The 21,841-nt window shown below is 37.6% G+C and overlaps 1 protein-coding gene across 1 annotated transcript in view; it reads right to left on the bottom strand.

Annotated features, from left to right (window-relative positions):
- The window catches only part of LOC101898421 (uncharacterized), a 107,426-nt gene that overhangs the window by 1,364 nt on the left and 84,221 nt on the right, over nt 1-21,841 (bottom strand). The window contains exons 3-6 of the mRNA XM_005179442.4: nt 14,056-14,190; nt 13,854-13,988; nt 4,276-6,133; nt 3,206-4,215 (exon numbers count right to left, since the gene is read on the bottom strand). Of these exons, the coding sequence (XP_005179499.1) occupies nt 3,206-4,215; nt 4,276-6,133; nt 13,854-13,988; nt 14,056-14,190 (3,138 nt within the window). The remainder of the gene's footprint in view (nt 1-3,205; nt 4,216-4,275; nt 6,134-13,853; nt 13,989-14,055; nt 14,191-21,841) is intronic.

Consider the following 21,841-nt stretch of genomic DNA (forward strand, 5'->3'; position numbering starts at 1 on the left):
TTCGTGATAAAATTCAAGCCTGATAGTGTGATTTCTTTATATTTGGCTGGAAAACCAAAAGTGGCTATCGTTAGGGCACTCCAACATTTGAATGTGAATAAATCTTTTGTGTCTCGTACCATCGCTCGTTACCGTGATACTGGTAGCGTAACTCGACGTCAAGGAAGTGGACGGAAGAAAACAGCAACATCAGCAGAAATGGTTCAAAAAGTAAAGAAGCGACTTGATCGAAACTGGAAAATGCGTCGCAGTGGCCAAAAAATGAGCTCGGGGTAAGGCCATTGAAAATGTGCAAGAACTTACACCGCAACAGAAAGAAAACTCGAAGAGCTAAAAACTTGCTTCGCTTGGCCGAAAGTGGTGAACTGCCGAATTTGGTTTTCTCCGATGAGAAAACATTCGTTGTCCAGCACTTTGTAAATAAACAAAATGATCGTGTTTACTTGCCAAAGAGGTCAGCTGAAAAAGTGCACCTTCGGTAGCCCTCAAGAACTCAAGCGCCGGTCATGGTGATAGTGTGGGCCGCCATAACAGCCGATGGTCGCTCTCCGCTCGTATTGATCTACCGTGGCATCAAAATAAATGCCGAATATTATCGCGAAAAATTCTGGAGGGTGCATTAAAGCCTTGCACATGCAAACATTTTGGCGGCAGACCTTGGACATTGCACCTGGACTCAATACCATCGCACTCAGCACGCGCCGCCCCAAGAATGGTTACAAAATTAGGTTCCGCGCTTCATTTCCAGCGCACAATGGCCATCAAAATCTCCGGATACCAAATCGTTGGACTATTCTGTCTGTAGTATTTTGGAAAGCAAGGTTGACACTAAAAAATAACAAAGTATCGACCATCTCAAACAAGCGCTTCACCGGGAATACCGCAGAGCAACATTCGGGCAGCGTGTGACGGTTTCATTGGCCGTTTGAAGGCCATAATTCGTGCCAAAGCTGACCAATTCGACTTATTCCAAAATTTGTTATTTTCGATATTTTTTGCTTTCATTCATTCCGATATTTTTTGCTTTGACTTTGTTGCAGTTTTTTATCTCACCCTATATAGACGAGTAGCGAAATAATTGAAAAATTAGTAAAATAGTATCAGTCGGTTTTGACGACAAATGTATACCCCCAGCCTCGAGTTATGATTATTTAAACTGTTGACCATTTATGGGGGAGGTTCCGAAGCAGATGGTCAATATTGACCAATTCGTATCTGACCTAAGACTGATATACCAAATTTTTCATTTTCATACTTCATCTAAGACAAATAAATATATTGGTATGGGCAAAATTTGAAGGAAATCGAACATTTACATCCAATATTATGCGAAATCATAAATTCCGATAAATTACATATTCATATCAGATTTTTGGTTAAGAGAAATATTTAGGTATAGCAAGATGAAAAGAATCGCTGACTTGTTTCGCAAGTTATGTCAGATATAAGTATTGGAAATTGTGACCCTTTGTGGATGTAGAACCAGAAGGGGTTGGCAAATATATAACATCTTCACAACAAATCTTGCGTTAGCAAAAATATTTGGATGAAATTAGAAGAGAGTTGGATGCTTATCTCGCCTTTTTTGAGCCTTTTGTTTTTCCAAAATCTTAAACCCTATGTGGGGGAAGTACCAGAAGAAATGGTGCGATCTGTACCATCTGTACATAAAAATTGAATACTTTGCTACAAGTGCACGAGAAGTACTAAATAGTACTATTTTTGGTACAATTTTGTATTGCACAGATAGTGCTTGAAATCTGAAATTTGTTATTAGGGTCGCTGTTCATGTGCAAACTAGACATATAGAGGGGGTTTCGGAAATGTGTACAATTATTATACGAAAAGTACTGAATGGTTATATATTTGATATTGAGTGAAGGGATAGAGATAGAATTTTAAAATTTGATATTTCGATTTAGATTACTGACGGTATCTATGCTTGAGATTTGGCGGTGGTTTGGAAATGCGTCCTATGTTTGTGCTATAGAGTGATATTACTTCGAGAAGGATTGTATTAAAAAATATACATCGGAGCCGAGTTCTACAAAATGGAAACGTCGTCGCGAAATTTACTCCCTTTGGGCTGATATTAGCCAATATTTGCCCAACAAACCTGAAATCGGATTAAGGTTCCATATATATTCTATATCCAAATACCAAAATCTTAGTCGATCTCAATAACATTTGGCAAAGGTATCTCCGAGCTCTATAAGATATCTGGTACCAAATACCATTGTTGTCGAATGCATATTACGAATGTGAGGGACGTTAACACCAAATCGGATGAAACATATATATGGAAGCTAGTGCCATATCTGAACTGATTTTCAAATTTGATGTACTTGCTCATAGACTGAATTCGGTCGGATGTACCAAAATTCAGAACTTTTGGGCTAATATTGGCCATTTGGTGCACAATTAACCCGAAATCGGTTGAACATATATATGGGAGCCATATCCAAATTTTAACTGATCTTGATACAATTTGGCAGAGGTATTTCTGGGCTGTATCTGATAACAAACATCATTCTTGTGGGGCGCATATTACGAATATGAGGGACTTAAACGCCAAATCGGATGAAACCTATACATATATGGAGCTATAGCTATATCTGAATCGATTGTCACCAAATTTGATGTACTTGCTTTTAGACTGAATTCGGTTGCATGTGCCAAAATTCAGTTCATTTGGACTTATCTAAATCTGATCAGATTATCACCAATTTTAATAAAATTCGTCCTTGGGCTAAACACATTTCATCTCAATCGGATAATAAATGCGACTTACATTTTGTTCACAAGAATACATTGACAGACGGACGGACGGACTGACTGACATGCATAAATCGACACAGAAAGTTATTCTATGAAGATCCTCAAAGTAACTATAGGTCTATCTCGCTTCCCACGATTATGAAAGACTCCAAAAAAATTTTTTTAAATAACCCACGTTTATGAATGACTCTAAAAATATTTTTTAAAACAATCCACGTTTATGAAGACTCCAAAAAATAATTTTAAAAAAATCCATGTTTATGAAAGACTCAAAAAAATATTTGTTTTTAAAAATCCACGTTTACAAAAGACTCCAAAAAGTAATTTTTAGAAGAATTCACGCTTACGAAAAACTTCAAAAAGACTGGAGGCTTATTTTTTTTCAAGATGTATAAAATACAAAAAAAAATCCTTCCATTCAACTTACCCACAACGATCGACTGCCCATAAATGTCGAATCATCATCGTCCTCCATCAAACTATGATGATGCCGATGATTGTTGTGATGATGGTGATGATGATTGTGGTGGTGGTGGTGGTGGTGATGATGATGATTATGATGCTGTTGTTGATCCAAAAACAACAACGTATCCTTGCTGCATGTGTTCACCGAATTACGCAGCACCGACGACAGAGTGTCACCACATTCACGTAAACGATAATTGGATGCTGTCGAAAAGGAATGACGCAAATGCAACGAAGGGTGAGTCGTTGTGCTGGAACTACTGCCGGGGTATATGGCATTTTCAACGGCGGACACACTTGAACGACTACCATGCCAAGGTTGGCGAAAATGTCCCGCCAATGCGGAACTAATAATACTGCTGCTATTACTTTTCAAGCTGGTGGAAAGTAAATGTTCTTTATCGTTGGTGGGCGCCGAATTGGCAACGACAACGTGGGATGATGAAAAGCCATTGGTTTGATTTGTGGTAATGTCACCTGTGCCACCATTGAATTTGCCAGCAACTGCCATGGCTGTGTGATGCTGCTGTTGTTGTTGTTGCTTGGTTTTCGATAATGATTCGCTTGACGCCAGAGAAGTAGCAGATGATGAGTTAGAGCTGCTCGAAGGTGTGTTATTTTTCTCAATGCCATTTGATTTCTTGGGAGACAGGGGAGATTTTGATTTGTTATCTTTACTGTGGCCATTGGTAAGCGAATGATTTAGTGTTGTGGCATTTTCTTGAGCATTATCTTCTTCTTTGTTTTCTTTTACTTCCTCATCCAATTTACAATCCTCATCCATGGTGAAAATTTCATTATTTTCTTCGGGTGTTTGGATAAGGTCTTTCTTGTCTGATTCTTCATCGGCCACATCACTGCCATCATGTATGACCTCTGCATCAGCATAGTCCAACAGTTCTTCCAGGGCATCCAAATTAGAGGCTTTGTTAACTAATGGATCTTCAACTGGTCCAGTTATTTCAACGATTTCTAGAAAAAAAGTATAAAGGATGAAAATGAATTTTTTGTTTATATAGTTCGAAGACTTACCTTTCTCTTCCTTTGCCTTGGATTCTGGTTTATTACTCTGTATTTCCGGGCTTAGATGTTTCTCTACCACCACCTCAATTTTCTCTTCCTTGGGTGCATCGATTTTATCTTCAGACTTAAGTGTCTCTTTGGATTTGCTTAACACCGATTGCGCATTTGAGCTTTGTTGTGAGGATGACGATGGAGGCGGTGGGGCTATACGTGATACCCAATGATCACCGGAATTGGAACTGGAACCCGAGCATTCAGCATTCTCAGATGTTCTACGCTGATAGAACAACATATAAGCCTCGTTGTTAATGATTTCTTCGGGCATTGATTCATTGGGAACTTTGCTGACCCGCTGATCATCAAATTTATACCATTGACGATCGTAGGGATTTTTACAGGCGGCAGTGTAGTGGCCAGTTTCCAGGGTATCACCCTGATGATAACAGACGGCATAGAGGTCGTAGCGAGTTTCACGATTATCTCGCGAACTCAGTGTGGAAGAACGTGAATCTCCTGGCTTCGATTTGCGCCAAGGACTTGGACGGGTATTTTGTTGATGCTGTGGGCCTGCCGATAATGTTGCAGCTGTTGTCGTCGTTTCATTAGCTTCTTTTGCTAAATGTGGTGACATATCAAACGAATGCAGTGGAAACTTGACCATGGTGGTCAGTTTGGCGGCATTTGTATGCTTTCCATGATGCTGGCGGAAGCGTTTGAAGTGTACAACTAAAATATCAGGTAAAGACCATAAACCTAAAGTTTTCACAACCGGTAAATATTCCTGGCAATGGGGACAACGCCAGGCATCTTCAGCACTCAATGTTTCCGCTTTGGTATAATGTTCCAGACATTGTTCCAAAGTAAGGGTGGCGGTGTCATTGGATTTATTGGCCAGTAAACGGGGAACACTTTCATGTTCCACCACCTGATCAGAGAGATCCGAAAAATAAGCCTCTGGATCTGACCACTCGAGCAGTAGTTTTATGTGTGGCGGCCCAGCTTCTGCCGATAACACTGACAATGCCAAATCAATCATTTCGGTAAGCAGCGGATGTTCGACTTGTTCGATAAAGGTATCTGGATCTGCCGAAGGATCCTGCAGACGTATTTGAAACATTTCCTTCAACGGTGTAGAATAGGAAAATACTTCTGGCTTGAGAATGGCTGACATTTCTTTCAATAGCTTTTTTTGCAGCTCGGAATAAGAACAATCACGTGGTATCTGCAAACAGAAGGGAGCACCAAAACGTTCCAGACTAATGTCTTCTTTGGAGGTTTCCTCATTTTTCAGTTTGGTTTTCTTGACATTTGCTACCAGAACCAGCAGATTTGCTGACTGGGGATTATTGGCAGTTGTGGTGACACTTGCTGCGGTCGTTGATGCCGTATCATTTGCCTTTTTCTCCTCGCCCTCCTCTTTTTCCAAGGGTACTTCCATGCAATAAATGGTCTCAATGCCCTCCAAAGTATTCACCGGTTGGGAATCGTAAAATACCCGCATAAAACCCTCCTTTTGCAAATCGACCAACACCATCTGGTCCGTTCGTATGCCGGTGTCTTTGTGCAGCTGTTCCCTTAAGGCCACAATCGGTGAACCGGCAGTAACTGTTAGACCCATACGCATTTGCCGCGGCTGCTTTTGTAGATAGACAACGGTGGCAAAGATTGTCTGTTGCGTCAGTTGTGGCAGTTGTACCGATATGCAATGGAATGGATCGAAAGTATTGGATTGTTTTTTACAACGCGGACAGGTGAGGGATGAGCGAAATTGTGCTTGGAAAACGGCTTGAACAAAGGAATTGTTGCAACGTATGTGATTGGCTAATGTTTCGGCGGCAATTACTTCGTCGGGACGGCCGTAATTGTTCTGCAAAGAGATAATGGCAAAAATAGGGAAATGGTTTAGTGGGTAAAGAACAAAAATAAAGCATACTTTTAGGCGCGTTTGGAATTTAACCTTTTGTAAAGACAAAAATACTTAAAGATGGATAAAATGAAGTTCAATAGATGGGAACAAAGGGTCTAAGGAATCCGCAGGAAAAGAAAATGAAATGGAATTAGCTCAGAATACAGTAGTACTTTCACTGCTTCTCCGGAAGCAGTCAACATGGGACCAGGAAATTGGCATTCTGTTCATATTTCATTGTCATTGAATTTATTGTAGGGGACATTTACAAATGAAGTTTCTACATATAACACTGGGACTTATTGTTAAAAAAAAACAACTCAAGTCCTATCAAATATAAAGTTCCCTCTTAACAAAAAAATTTCAACCAAGTAGATTGTCATTGAAAATATTTAGAATCTCACGTTTATTTTACATTTATTTAGCCTTCATACATTTGGCCTTCAACTCAATTCTAAACCAAAACTGTCCAGCTGATATCTTAAACTATAGAAAAGTACCTTAAATATTACATGCTTCCCCTCCCCAATAGCATTTCCGTTAATAGTTCACCTGATGTTCAAGTTATCCAAGTCTGTCCACTTGTCGATCAAATTACATAACAATGGTAATACAAATACTGTCATTGTCACCAAAAGCTATTGAATGCAGGTATTTGTAGCGTATTTAATTATTTGTAAAAAGATGTCTCACTTGTAATACTCTTTACCTGGAAAGAGTGCTTAAAATTTTGGCGTCTATTTTGTGTTATCTTATCTTTTCTTCCCACCTTTGAATGTAAAAAATATTCCATATCAGAAAAGTTTACAAAAATAGCAGCAACAACAACATTAAACAAAATAAATAATTTACGTAAGTTTTTGCGGTGCGCAAAATATTTAAGTATTTCGTTCATTCTATTTTGCGATAATTTTTTTTTCAAGATAAAATGATACTTCACGGCATGGTAGGATGGATGGTATGGTATGACTTAAACATTTTTAATTGAAATAGGAATAGCAAATGTCTTTTAGACATACTTGCCTACATCCCCATGGGTGCCCAAAATTGATTTGAAGTGAATGGGCGGAATCTGTCATAAATAATGGCAAATATAATGGGAGAACTATAAAACCTGCATGAAGTAACCTAGTTCCCTCTAACTTTTTTTTTACTTTTCAAGGACTTCGAAATAATATTTCATTCAAAAGCAAGTGTAAATGCTTTGCATGCCAACTACTCAACATGGAGACGGTCAGGTCCATGTTGATCAGAGTGTAGTTGTGTGGCAGAGTTTAACACAAACTACCATAATTTTAATGATACCACAGGCCTGATTACCTTAGATATTGTACATTTAACTCCTATTTTACAAATCCGACTGATGTTCCAAGCACAGTCTACCATAGATTTTTAAATTAGTCTGATGTTTTTTGATCCGAAATCATATTTTCTGTCATATTGTAGAGATCTGAGAGCCATAAAAGAATAAGTCGATTATGTAATCCTACAGGACTCGGGATGTTATAGTTCCTACCATAATCGCCCCAAACACGTGCAATGATTTAGAACTCGAAAGCAAATTCCAATAAATCGAAAATGCAATAATTTGTTCTCCTTCGATTATGAATAAGTATTCCTACAAATACTAAATTTGAAACTAAAGGGTGATTTTTTGAGGTTAGGATTTTCATGCATTAGTATTTGACAGATCACGTGGGATTTCAGACATGGTGTCAAAGAGAAAAATGCTCAGTATGCTTTGACATTTCATCATGAATAGACTTATCTTGGTGTAAAACCGTATAAAATACAGCTCGTGCAAGAACTGAAGCCGAACGATCTGCCACAACGTCGAATTTTCAGTGAATGGGCCCTAGAAAAGTTGGCAGAAAATCCGCTTTTTTATCGACAAATTTTGTTCAGCGATGAGGCTCATTTCTGGTTGAATGGCTACGTAAATAAGCAAAATTGCCGCATTTGGAGTGAAGAGCAACCAGAAGCCGTTCAAGAACTGCCCATGCATCCCGAAAAATGCACTGTTTGGTGTGGTTTGTACGCTGGTGGAATCATTGGACCGTATTTTTTCAAAGATGCTGTTGGACGCAACGTTACGGTGAATGGCGATCGCTATCGTTCGATGCTAACAAACTTTTTGTTGCCAAAAATGGAAGAACTGAACTTGGTTGACATGTGGTTTCAACAAGATGGCGCTACATGCCACACAGCTCGCGATTCTATGGCCATTTTGAGGGAAAACTTCGGAGAACAATTCATCTCAAGAAATGGACCGGTAAGTTGGCCACCAAGATCATGCGATTTGACGCCTTTAGACTACTTTTTGTGGGGCTACGTCAAGTCTAAAGTCTACAGAAATAAGCCAGCAACTATTCCAGCTTTGGAAGACAACATTTCCGAAGAAATTCGGGCTATTCCGGCCGAAATGCTCGAAAAAGTTGCCCAAAATTGGACTTTCCGAATGGACCACCTAAGACGCAGCCGCGGTCAACATTTAAATGAAATTATCTTCAAAAAGTAAATGTCATGGACCAATCTAACGTTTCAAATAAAGAACCGATGAGATTTTGCAAATTTTATGCGTTTTTTTTTTTTTTAAAAGTTATCAAGCTCTTAACAAATCGCTCTTTATTACGTTGGAAAATGTGGCTAAATTTTCCAAATACCGAATATCATAAGATGTCGTAGTATGAGGCTATAAGAAAGCTGTACCCACATTGAAATTTGTTTGTCAGAGAATCAAGAGATCAAATAAAAAATATTAACACAACATTCGTATGACTAACATCGTAGCCATCTAGGTCGATCCCTTCAAATGTAAAAATGGCTAAAAGCAAATACAGTACCTGAATAAAACAGCAAATTATCAGTGACTATCAAAACAACATATCACAGAAAATGATTTCCGAGAAATATTTCATAGATATTTATGTGATTTCATAATTATTTCTGTATACTAAGTCGGTTTTATGAAACTGGATCAGTAGTAACAGTCTATTACGGATGAAGGCCGTGAAAAACTTCAGCCCGTACTGATCCACAAATTGTGAGAGAAATAAAAAACAACTATTTAAGAGTTCAACTGGATTGGTGAGAGAGCAATCATTGGATATAAGCTCGAGATCAGTGCGCAGACGAGCAGTGACAGCTGGTCTGCATGCCCGTAAGACATCAAAAAACCATTTATATCTAAAAAAAATCAAAAAGGCTTCCGGAAACGATAACATTAAGTGGAATCAAGCTCAATGGAAAAAGTCTACGTTTAATATTAAAGGCTCAGACGTGAAAAATTTAACGGTGAGAAGACCAAAAAATGAAGGACTCAAGCCGCAGTGTTGCAAAGGTACAGTGAAGCATGAGGGAGGGTCAAAAATGGCGTGGCGCTGTTTTTCTTTCTATGGACTTGGGCCTATCCATAAATTAAAGGAAGTTGTGGATCGGTTTGTTTACAAAGATGTGTTGGACATCACGTTGTTCCCTTACGCTGAGTAAAATATTTGGCTGATTTGGGTGTTTCAGCATGACAATGATCCCAAACTTGTATCAAAACTTGTCAAATATTGGTTGCGGAAGTCAAAAATTCATGTTTTGTTATGGCCGGCACAATCACCTGACCTAAACTCCTTAAAAACCCTTTGGAGTAACGTAGATAGGAAGATCAAGAGAGATTCGGTAATAAATAAGCACAACATTTTCTAAAGAATTCGGGGTGCCTGGGAAAGCACACCCAAGGATCAAATTGAGCGTGTTATAGATTCAATGCCTTGTAGGTGTGCAGGTGCTATCAAAAATAATGGTTATGCTATCGATTACTAGCCAAAATTTAATTATTTTAAAATAAAAAAATCAAAAGTTGCTTTAGTTCTGACCAAGCAAAAATTGGGTCATTTTAGTTTTCCACATATTATTTTTCGTTCAAAATTATTTTTGTATTTTTATTTTTAGTTTCTTAAAAGTGAATTAAAAACCTCATTTAAAACTGGAAAAATAGTTACGATTTGTTTATTTTTGTAAAAGTTACAGGACATTTATTGTCTTTGCGATTTAAGTTGCTTTAGTTTTGGCCACCAGTGTATATCCAATTTTATGCGAAGTTATAAAAATCGATAAATTACATATTCATATCAGATTTCCGGTTAAGAGAAATATTTAGATATAGCAGATTTCGCAGATATAGATCATCTACACAACAGATCTTGTGTTGGCAAAAATAGTTGGATGTGTGAAATTTGAAGAGAGTTGGGTGCTTACAAGTATTTCGCTTTCTTTGAACCAAATCTTGAACCATATGTGGGGGAGGTACCAGAACAAATTTTCCGATCTCTACCATTTTTATAACATATCTTGTGTTGTTGAAAATATCGAGATATACCAAGTCTGAATGTCATCAGACGTTAATTTCCCGTTTATGAGCTTCATGGATACTCAAAATTTTACCATTTGTGGAGGAGGTACGAGAAGGAGTGGATCGATATATTTTATCTTCACACCAAACCTTGGGTTAATAAAAATGTTGTAATGTCTGTAATTTGAAGAGAACCGGATGCATATTTCAGATTTTATAATTGTTTTGGTTATTTAAAACATTGACCCTTTTTGGCAGAGGTACCAGATCTTGTGTTTATAAAAATATTGAAATACACTAAGTCTGAATGGAATCGGATGTTAATTTCGTGTTTTATGAGCTTCATGGATATTCAAAATTTTGACCCTTTGTGGGGAAGATACCAGAAGGAGTAGGCCAATATATTCCATCTTCACACCAGATGTTGGGTTAATAAAACTATTGTGATGTGTGTAATTTGAAAACAATCAGACTTATACGTCACATTTTATAAAAGTTATAATTATTCAAAATTTGGACCCTTTGTGGGAAGGTACTTGATGAAGTGGATCGATATTGTCACATTTCGCCCCTGACCTAGCGCTGATGCAAATATTAGGATTTGCAAAGTTGAAGCAAAATCGGATTATCCTTTCTCTTTCTGTGCAGTAAATTATTTTCTTTGAAAATGTTGACATTTTGTGTGGAAGGTACCAGAAGGAGTGGACCGATATTGCCTCTCTCCGAACTCGATCTAACTTTTACAATAATATTACGAGGTAACAAGTTTGAATCAAATCGGTTACTCCCTTCGAGAGTTATCGTGGGCACCAGCTAGCCAGACACCTCTAGATCGACTCCAAATTACCTAAAAACGGATTTGGTCCAAAGAGACATAGGGTCTAAAAACGTTATTTCGATAAAGCACGTTTTGGCCGTATCAAATACTATATATACTCTATCTAGCCATATCGCTGAGGGTATAAAATTATTCTTTTACGTAGGTAGTTATAAACAAGTAAGCAAAGGCTACAGTCGAGCGTGGCCGACCGTTGAATACCCTACAACACTATAATAAACGATACAGTTTATATAGGCGAAATACTCGACAGAATTCCACAAGATATTGTGACAAATAATAAAAGAAAACCATCAGGTTTCGTTCTCTAATTTTCGAATAATAGCAACTTAAACTAATTTGCTCATTTCCAATTTATTGGAAGATGTTGCACTTAAATGGTCTTCCTAGATCTGAAACCAATATTTCCCAAAGACCTGTAATCTCTCAGAAGTGGCAAAAGATTAACATTTATTACTGATTTTTGACTGAAACGCATCTATATGAGATACAGACATTTGACTATATTCTTCAACGAAATCAGCGTTAACGAAATAGTCAGAAGTGCGTCTTTCCTGTATTTGTGAATTCTCCAAAGAGTCACTGGAATGGACATTTTGGTATTTTGCAAACTGTTTCACACATGGAATATTTTTGGATGGCCATCCAAAACTGCTTAGCTTTTGCAATGTCCGGTAACCCCCATTCAAATGTGCGTGAGATTCGGGCGATAATTACGACCTGATGACAATTTTGCAGTTTTGTTGGTCCATTTCAACCCCTAAATATATGGCGATCATCTCCAAAAAGAGTAGGCTTCTATTCTGACCCTCATCTTATCCCCATGCAAAATTTCGTAAGGATTGGGCCATAAATGAGATCTGTATATGATATCCTGATATCCTAACTACTTAGTTTTGTTAGCTGTAGAAATATTACCAAACGTTTAATTCAAAATGAAAATATGCCAAAAATATGACAAAATTGAAAAAATATGAGAAATCAATATTTTCATCTTAGAGAGATATTTTTATGCGATTTTTTTAGACGTTTTTTCTTTCCTGCCTAGAGGCCATTCTGAATTAATGAGAACTCTCGAAATCAGTTCAGCCGTTCTCGACATATAAGAGATCTTTCAAGCATATATTCTTTGATAGACATATATATCGCACATATTTTGCTATATATCCGATTTGTTGGATGTTAACATCAATGTAAAGGTCAGAAGTAACCTTGTGATGGCTTTGTGATTTCGCCGGGATTTAAAATATTCACGGTTTAATGAAAAATTTTGTTTTTTTTTTCAACACAAAAGATATGGTCTATTTTAGCCGCTAAATATTATCCGATGACCACCCAAATTAGTAGGCTTCTTCCCCGCCCTAAACATTATCTACACGCGAAATTGTATAGCTGCTGACATCCGACATCCAATCCGACATTTTTTCAGTATTTGGTCCATTTCAACCCCTAAACATTTGGCGGTCATCTCCAAAAGCAATAGGGTTCTATTTTGGTCCAAGCCCCACCTACATTCTAAATTTCGTGAAGATCGGGCCATAATTGCGAATTTACAAATTAACATGGACAGACGGACGGACAGACATACATAGCTAGATCGACTCAGCTCGGCGAGCTAGGAAGATCCATATATATTTTCCTATGTGGGAAACCAATATTTCGAGGTGTTACATAATTTTTGGCCCAATCAAACTTATAATACCCCCAACACATAGTGTTGTAGGGTATAAAAAATAAATATTTTTCAAATGTTGAAGAGTTTAAAAAACAATAAAATTTGGCAATCTCCAATCTGAACGAGGTATTTTTTTCTTTGCCCTTGAAAACTAATTTGTCTTTATTGATTTAAGGTCTCGAGGACATTTGTCTATATAAACAAAATGTTAATTGTCAAGATAAGACTTTTTAATCGTCGAAGAAAGCGTAATGCGTTATTGTTCTAAACACTTGAAAATGAAAAAAAAACAACAACAACTCAAAGAAATTCGCGTAGCATTTGCAGTGTTCGACTCAAGAGACCTGCATATGTAATAGTTTTTTTATCAAGCGTCAATAATAATTAGAAGTTATAAAACAGCAATAACAAAAACAACAACTATAGAAGAGATAATAGAACTCGTGTTGTCCCTAATCCCCCCTGAACAATTATCGCACTACGACTCTAACTAAAATATAAAAAACTGAAAATTCTAACAGCTCAAGTTTTCACCTTGCCTACTGGTGTTAGCACACGATTTTGGAATAAAAGTTGCATAAAATAAAATATATGAGTGTGCGTCTAAAGCTGTTATCTTTGAATGCGGCTGCTAATGAAGAAAGCCTTTAGCTATCTGGTCATAATATAAATTTCAATGGCGATAATTTCACCTGACACTGATGTGGCAAATCTGTCACACTTAAAATCATGATGATGAGGAGAAAGAGCGATAGGGATAATCTCTAATGGCCTTTTTGTGTAAACATATAAATTGTCATTTATCAATTGTTATGGGCGAACTTACCTTGACACTTTTATAGCGTCGTTTTGTGGCGGTATTTAAATCTTCGTGGACTTTATCCAATAGCCAGAAGAGAAATTCTTGAGCATCGTGTTGCGTTGAACTGCGAAATTGCGAGCCATAGCGATCGACAACGGCCTGAAAAATTGAATTGGGAAGGAATTATTTTTCAAAGATTTTGATTGTGAAATTATTTGAAGCTTACCTTAAAACTGGTGCTGTGATCACTTTCATTTTTACACGTCCACAGGGCTTTCAAAACATTGGCCAGCTGTTCGGTCAGCTCTCCCTTGGTACCAAATTTTCGGGAATTGATTTTGTTGCGTCGTTTCAAATCAGCCTGAAAAAAAATGCAAAAATGCAGATTAAAATGAGATTCAATTTTTTGTTAAAAAAAAAGTCTTTCTGTAGGCCTTCTAGAGGTCTTTTTGGATTAAGAAATATATATTTTTTGTAGATTCAAGACTTTTCCAGATTTTTCTTAGATAAAAAATATTTCTAACCGGTCATATATGAAAAGAGTACTCTTGACGTGTTCTTCTCTATATGAAATTCAAAATCTTTGCACAAACGGCTGCCAGGGACCTTCTAGAGGTCTTCTTTATATAAAATGCCTTCTAAGAACTTTCCCAGAAATAAACCTCTCTTTCTAGATTTTAGATATTGTATACCCTTCATGTTTCGTGAACAAAATGCTGATCGCATTTATTATCCGATTGAGATGAAATTTTCCAAACAATATGTGTTTGACGCAAGGAAGAACTCTATTGAAATTGGTGGAAATTGGTTCAAATTTAGATATAGCTCCCATATATATCCTCAACCGATTTCGGGATAATTGTGCACCAAATGTTCAATATCGGTTCAAATGATCTAGATTTTTGCACATCAGTCCGAATTCAGCCCAGAAGCAAGTAAATCAAATTTGGTGAAAATCGGCTCAGATATAGCTATAGCTCCCATATATATGCTTCATCCGATTTGACGTTTAAGTCCCTCACATTCGTAATATGCACATCACAACAATGACATTTGGTACCAGATATTAGATACGGCCCAGAAATACCTCTGTCAAATTTTATCAAGATCGGTTCAGATTTGGATATAGCTTCCATACACATCTTCAACCGATATCGGGTTAATAGTGCAGCAAATGGTCGATATCAGTCCAAAAGTCCTGAATTTTTGTACATCCGACCGAATTCAGCCTAGGAGCAAGTACACCGAATTCGAAGAACATCGGTTCAGATATAGTAGCTATAGCTGCCATATATATGTTTCATCCGATTTGGTATTTAAGTCCCTCACATTCGTAATATGCACATCACAGCAATGAAATTTGGTACCAGATATTAGATACAGCCCAGAAATACCTCTGTCAAATTTTATCAAGATCGGTTCAGATTTGAATATAGCTTCCATACACATCTTCAACCGATATCGGGTTAATAGTGCAGCAAATGGTCAATATCAGTCCAAAAGTCCTGAATTGTTGTACATCCGACCGAATTCAGCCTAGAAGCAAGCACATTAAATTTGGTGAAAATGGGTTCAGATATAGCTATAGCTCCCATATAAATGTTTCATCCGATTTGATGTTTAAGTCCCTCACATTCGTAACATGCATTCCACAACAATGATCTTTGGTACCAGATATCAGATGCAGTTCTGAAATAAGTGTATCAAATTTTGTCAAGATCGGGGGAGATTTGGATTCGGAAATAGCATCAAATTTTAGAATAAGCTTAGATTTGTTCGAATTGGTCACCTTTGGCACGACTTATGGCCTTCAAATGGCCAATGAAACCGTCACACGCTGCCCGAGTGTTGTTCTGCGGTATTTTGACCAATTCCCGGCGAAGCGCTTGCTTGAGGTGATCGATACTTTGGTATTTTTTAGTGCCAACTTTGCTTTCCAAAATACTCTAGACACAATAGTCCAATGGATTGGTATCCGACTATTTTCGTGGCCATTGTGCCCTGGAAATGAAGCGAGGTACATCATTTTGTAACCACTCTTGGGTGGCGCGTGCTGAGTGCAATGGTGCTGAATCTTATTGGAATGTTCAAGGTCTGCGGCCAAAATGTTTGCGTGCCTAAGGCTTTAATATACCCTGCAGAATATTTTCACGATAACATTCGAAATTTATGTTGATGCCACGGTCGATTAATACGAGCGGAGAGCGACCATCGGCTGTTATGGCGGCCCACACCATCACCATGGCCGGCGCTTGAGTTCTGGTAGCCAACCGAAGATGCACATTTTCAGCTGACCTCTTTGGCAAGTAAACATGCTGGACAACGAATGTTTTCTCATCGGAGAAACCCAAATTCGGCAATTTACCACTTTCGACCAAGCAAAGCAACTTTTTAGGTCTTTTGAGTCTATTTTTTTCTGTTGGGGTGTAAGTTCTTGCACTTTTTGGAATCTCAATGGCTTTATCCCGAGCTCATTTTTCCATATTTGCCAAATGGAATATTGCCATATGTCCAACTCACGAGTCATTTTTCGCCCATTGCGATGCGGGTTTCGATCAAGTCGCTTCTTTACTTTTCTAACCATTTCTGCTGATGTTGCTGTTCCGTCCTCTTTCTTGACGTCAGGCTATGCTACCAGTATCACGGTAACGAGCGATGGTACGAGACACAAACGATTTATTCACATTTAAATGCTGGAGTGCTCTAACGATAGCCACTTGTGGTATTCCAGCCAAATAAAGAGAAATCACGCTATCACGCTTGAACTCCATCACGAAAAAAATTTTTTTCTGGAAAATTCACTGTCACTGGAATAATTTTAACAGCTGTCGGACGAGCGGCTTGAGAATGACAGCACAAATCTAACCCTGTATATTGCTCCAATAAATATTTTTATACCCTACACCACATAGTGGTAACATAGAGAAGGAAACGAGATAGACCTATAGTTATTTTTCAGGATCTGCATAGAATCGCATTTTGAGTCGATTTATGCATGTCCGTCCGTCCGTCAGTCTGTCCATGTATTTTTGTAAACAAAATGCAGGTCGCATTTATTATTCGATTGAGATGAAATTTTCTAAATAACATTTGTTTGGCTCAGGGACGAACCCTATTGAAATTTGTGAAAATCGGTCTAAATTTAGATATAGCTCCCATGTATATCTTTTTCCGATTTTAGGTTTCTTGTGCACCAAATGGCTAATATTAGTCGAAATGGTGGAAATTTTGCTGCATCCGACCGAATTCAGCCTACAAGCATGTGCTTTAAATTTGGTGAAAATCGGTTCAGATATAGTTATAGCTCCCATATATATGTTTCATCCGATTTTGGTGTTTAATTCCCTTACATTCGTTATATGCACTCCACAAGACTGATATTTAGCACCAGATATCAGATACAGCCTAGCAACCCATAGATCAAATTTTATCAAGATCGGTTCAGATTTGGATATAGCTCCCATATCTTCATCCGATTTTAGGTTTCTTGTGCACCAAATGACTAATTTCAGCCCAAACTGAGTGAAATGTTGTACTTCCAAGCGAATTCATTCAAGAAGTTAATACTTAAAAATTGTTGAAAATCGCTTCAGATAGAGCTATAGCTCCCATATATATATTTTATCCGATTTTGGAGTTTAAGTCCCTCACATTCGCAATATACATCCCATGAAAATGATATTTGGTACCAGATATTAGATTCAACCTAGCAATAAATGATTCAAATTTTATCAAGGTCGGATCAGATTTGAATATAGCTTCCCTATATATCTTCGTCCCCCTTAGGTTTGGTACTAGTCAAATTTGTGGAAAATTGATTAAGAGTTGTATATAGTTCGCGAATTTTGACTACTCTAAAGCCATGATACGTTCATGGCCCGCCCGCCCGACTTTTGACCTTTCATTACTCGTTTATTGTTTTGGTTTGTGTAGAAGACCTTTTACAGACCGTGTTTGGAAAGGGAATCTTCCATATGACTCATACAGACATCCATGGGTCTTTATGGTTCGGAGACCCCCATGGACTTCTCTCAAACCAATAATAAGCCGATGACTTAATATCTGCATTATTCACTTCTTTTTTATTAAAAAAAAAATAATTATAATAAATATAAAACATGAATTATTGGTCTGATGTCTGCGGTGATTAGAAACAATTTGCATTTCAATGTCATTTATTTATGGCTTAATACAATTTCCAAGATAAAAGACGTGGTTTTGCTACCATCGGACAAGGCTACAGAAGAATGCATTTTATTGTGGTTAGATTTAAAATTTGTTCCAAACTAGTTCCACCCACTTTTGCGCTCCACTGTATGCCTGTTTATATTCCAAATATTATTCAAATAACAATAAAAAAAGAAAGAGAATAAAAACGATATTCTTTTTTAATTGTCATTTTATTAGGCATTAATTATAGTATTTTGGAATTAATGAAGAATTGCGTAATTCATATCTAAATACAAGTCAAGTAAACATTTTTTTGGGGGGAACCACTTTCGTAGTTTTGAATTATGTATCAAAAAATGTTACGCTGTAGATGTAGGGTATGGGAAGATGGGAAGGTCTGTTCAAAGTCTTCTTTGTAGAGGAGACTTTAAAAATGTATCTCACATTAAAGACGTTTAAAAGTACTAAATAAAATGGAGTTGAGCCAGAACTTTAATTATTAACATGAAGGTGACCATAGGTGTGAGAGGCTTCGAAAACGTCAAGGAGTATGAAACGGTGGGCTTTTGAAGGCGAAATTGCTAGAATGCTGAAATTTCGTAGGTATCGTTGCGAGTCATTAAATTAGTGCCGAATTCGGTTTTATAAATTTTGGGATAATATTGAAAGTACTCTTTCCGAAGGAGAATTAATAACTTTTTAGAATTAAGTGAATTCTAAGTACCCCCGACACTACTGCGAGGTATTCGGCATGAAGTATGTTGTAGAAACTTGTATATCACGAAATTTGGCCTGCGATTAATTTCTGGAGTGAAGTGGTCAAAAAATGGCATAGTATGGAAATTTGTACCTCATCCTCAGCCATATGGCTACATAGCGTATATATTATTTTATAAGGCCAAAACGTGCTAGGTCTCTTTGCACCAAATTCGATTTAGGACATTTGGTGTCGATCTAGCGATGTCCATCCGTCTTTATGTTTGGCTGGCTGGTGCGCACGATAATCGAAATAACGATTTTAGACCCTAGGTCTCTTTGGACCAAATCCTTTTCAGGACATTTGGAGTCGATATAGCGATGCCCATCCGTCCGTCCGCCTTTCTGTCTGGCTCGCTGGTGCGCACGATAACTCTCGAAGGAAATATCTGATTTGGTCCAAACTTGGTAATATTATTACCAAACTTAGATCGAGTTCGGAGATGGCAATATAGGTCCACTCCCTTTGATACCTTCCCTACAAAAGGTCAACATTTTCAAAAAAAAAAATATTTTCCTATACAGAAAGAGAGAGGATAATACGATTTGGCTCCAACTTTGCAAATCCTAATATTTGCATCAGTGCTAGGTCAGGTGCAAAAATGGACAATATCGGTCTCCATTAAGTATCTCACCCACAAATAGTCAAAATTTTGAATAATTAAAACTTTTATAAAATGTTATGTAAGAGTCCGATTGTCTTCAAATTACACACATCACAATATTTTTATTAACCCAAGGTCTGGTGTGAAGATGAAATATATCAGTCCACTCCTTTTGGTACCTCCTTTTTGATACCTCCTTTTGGTACCTCAAAATTTTAAATGTCCGTGAAGCTCATAAAACCCGAAATTAACATTCGATTCCATTCCATTCCATCCAGAAAAAAATTATTCGTGATGAAATTCAAGTGTGATAGTGTGATTTCTTTATATTTGGCTGGAAAACCACAAGTGGCCATCTTTAGAGCCCTCCAGCATTTAAATGTGAATAAATCGTTTGTGTCTCGTACCATCGCTCGTTACCGTGATACTGGTAGCTTAGCCTGACGTCAAGGAAGTGGACGGAAGAACGGAACAGCAACATCAGCAGAAATGGTTTGAAAAGTAAAGAAGCGACTTGATCGAAACCCGCGTCACTGTGGCCGAAAAATGGATCGTGAGCTGAACATATTGCAATATTTCATTCGGCACATATTGAAAAATGAGCTCGGAGTAAAGCCATTGAAATTCCAAAAAGTGCAAGAACTTACACCGCAACAGAAGAAAATAGACTCAAAAGAGCAAAAGAGTTGCTTCGCTTGGCCGAAAGTGGTGAACTGCCGAATTTGGTTTTCTCCGATGAGAAACTATTTGTTATCCAGCAGTTTGTAAGCAAACAAAATGATCGTGTTTACTTGCCAAAGAAGTCAGCTGAAAATGTGCACCTTCGGTTGGCCACCAGCTCTCAAACGTCTGCCATGTTGATGATGTGGGCCGCCATAACAGCCGATGGTCGCTCTTCGCTCGTATTAATCGACCGTGGCATCAGAATGAATGCCGAATATTATCGCGAAAATATTCTGGAGGGTGTATTAAAGCCTTGGGCACGCAAACATTTTAGCCGCAGTCCTTGGCCACTCCAACAGGACTCAGCACCATCGCACTCAGCACGCAGCACCCAAGAATGGTTACAAAATGAGGTTCCTCGCTTCATTTCCAGTTCACAATGGCCATCAAAATCTCCGGATACCAATCCGTTGGACTATTGTGTCTGGAGTATTTTAGAAAGCAAGGTTGGCACTAACAAATACCAATGTGTCGATCACCTCAAGCAAGCGCTTCGCCGGGAATGGGCCAGAATACCGTAGAGCAACACAGCGTGTGACGGTTTCATTGACCGTTTAAAGGCCATAATTCGTGCCAAAGGCGAACAATTCGAACAAATCTAAACTTATTCGAAAATTTAATGCCATTTCCGATATTTTCTGCTTTCATTCAATAAAATTTAAAAAAAAAATGTAAAAATTATGGCGCTTGACTTTGTTGCAGTTTTTTTTATCTCACCCTGTATACATGAGAGCTGTAGCTATACCTGAACCGATTTTCAAAAATTTGACGTACTTATTTATAGACTGAATTTGGTCCGAAGTGTCAAAATTCAGCTCATTTGGACTGATATTTGCCATTTGGTGCACAAGTAACTCGAAATCCGTTGAAGATATATATGGGAGCTATATCTAAATTTGAACCGATTCTCAATTTCAATAGAGTTCGTCCCTGGGCCAAACAAATACTGTTTGGAAAATTTCATCTCAATCGGATAATAAATGCGACCTGCATTTTGTTCAGAAAAATACATTTACAGACGGACGGAGAGACGGACTGACATGCATAAATCCACTCAGAAAGCGATTCTATGAAGATTCTCAAAAGTAACTATGAGTCGATCTCGCTTCCTTCTACATGTTACAAAACAAATGCACAAAGTCATAACACCCTTACCACTATGTGGTGTAGGGTATAAAAATCTATTTTTAACGTAAGGATACTCGTATACCGAAGGTTTCTTTAGAGAGGCGATTCATATACTTTCCGAAAATGGATGTTTATGAATCTTTACATAAATATTTCATTGTAGAAATTTTGAAACATGTGCCACAGACGCATACCCTTCTTAGATCCTAAGATATAGGCCACAAAATATTGAAAAAAAAAAAAAAAAACGATATTTTCAAATCAGATTGTTTCTCTTCCATCTGTGTTGCATATATTATGGGTTCGTAACGCATAGAAAACTACATAGCAAAGGCTTTCAGTTTTTTTTATAGATTCAGACAAAGCCTAAAAAACTTCGGACATTTTTAAGTTAACCAATTTAGCCATACCTAAAAATTTTCGGCTATAAATTCATAATTTATACCCTCCACCAAACATAGTATGGATGGTATATTAAGTTCGTCATTCCGTTTGTAACTCATCGAAATAATCATTTTAGACCCAACAAAGTATATATATTCTTGATCAGCGTAAAATTCTAAGACGAGCACTGTCCGTCCGTCTGTCCGTCTGTTGTAATCACCCTACAGGCTAAACAAATTAAGATAG

The sequence above is a fragment of the Musca domestica genome, unplaced genomic scaffold (genome assembly GCF_030504385.1).
Source record: "Musca domestica strain aabys unplaced genomic scaffold, Musca_domestica.polishedcontigs.V.1.1 16, whole genome shotgun sequence".
NCBI lineage: Eukaryota > Metazoa > Arthropoda > Insecta > Diptera > Muscidae > Musca > Musca domestica.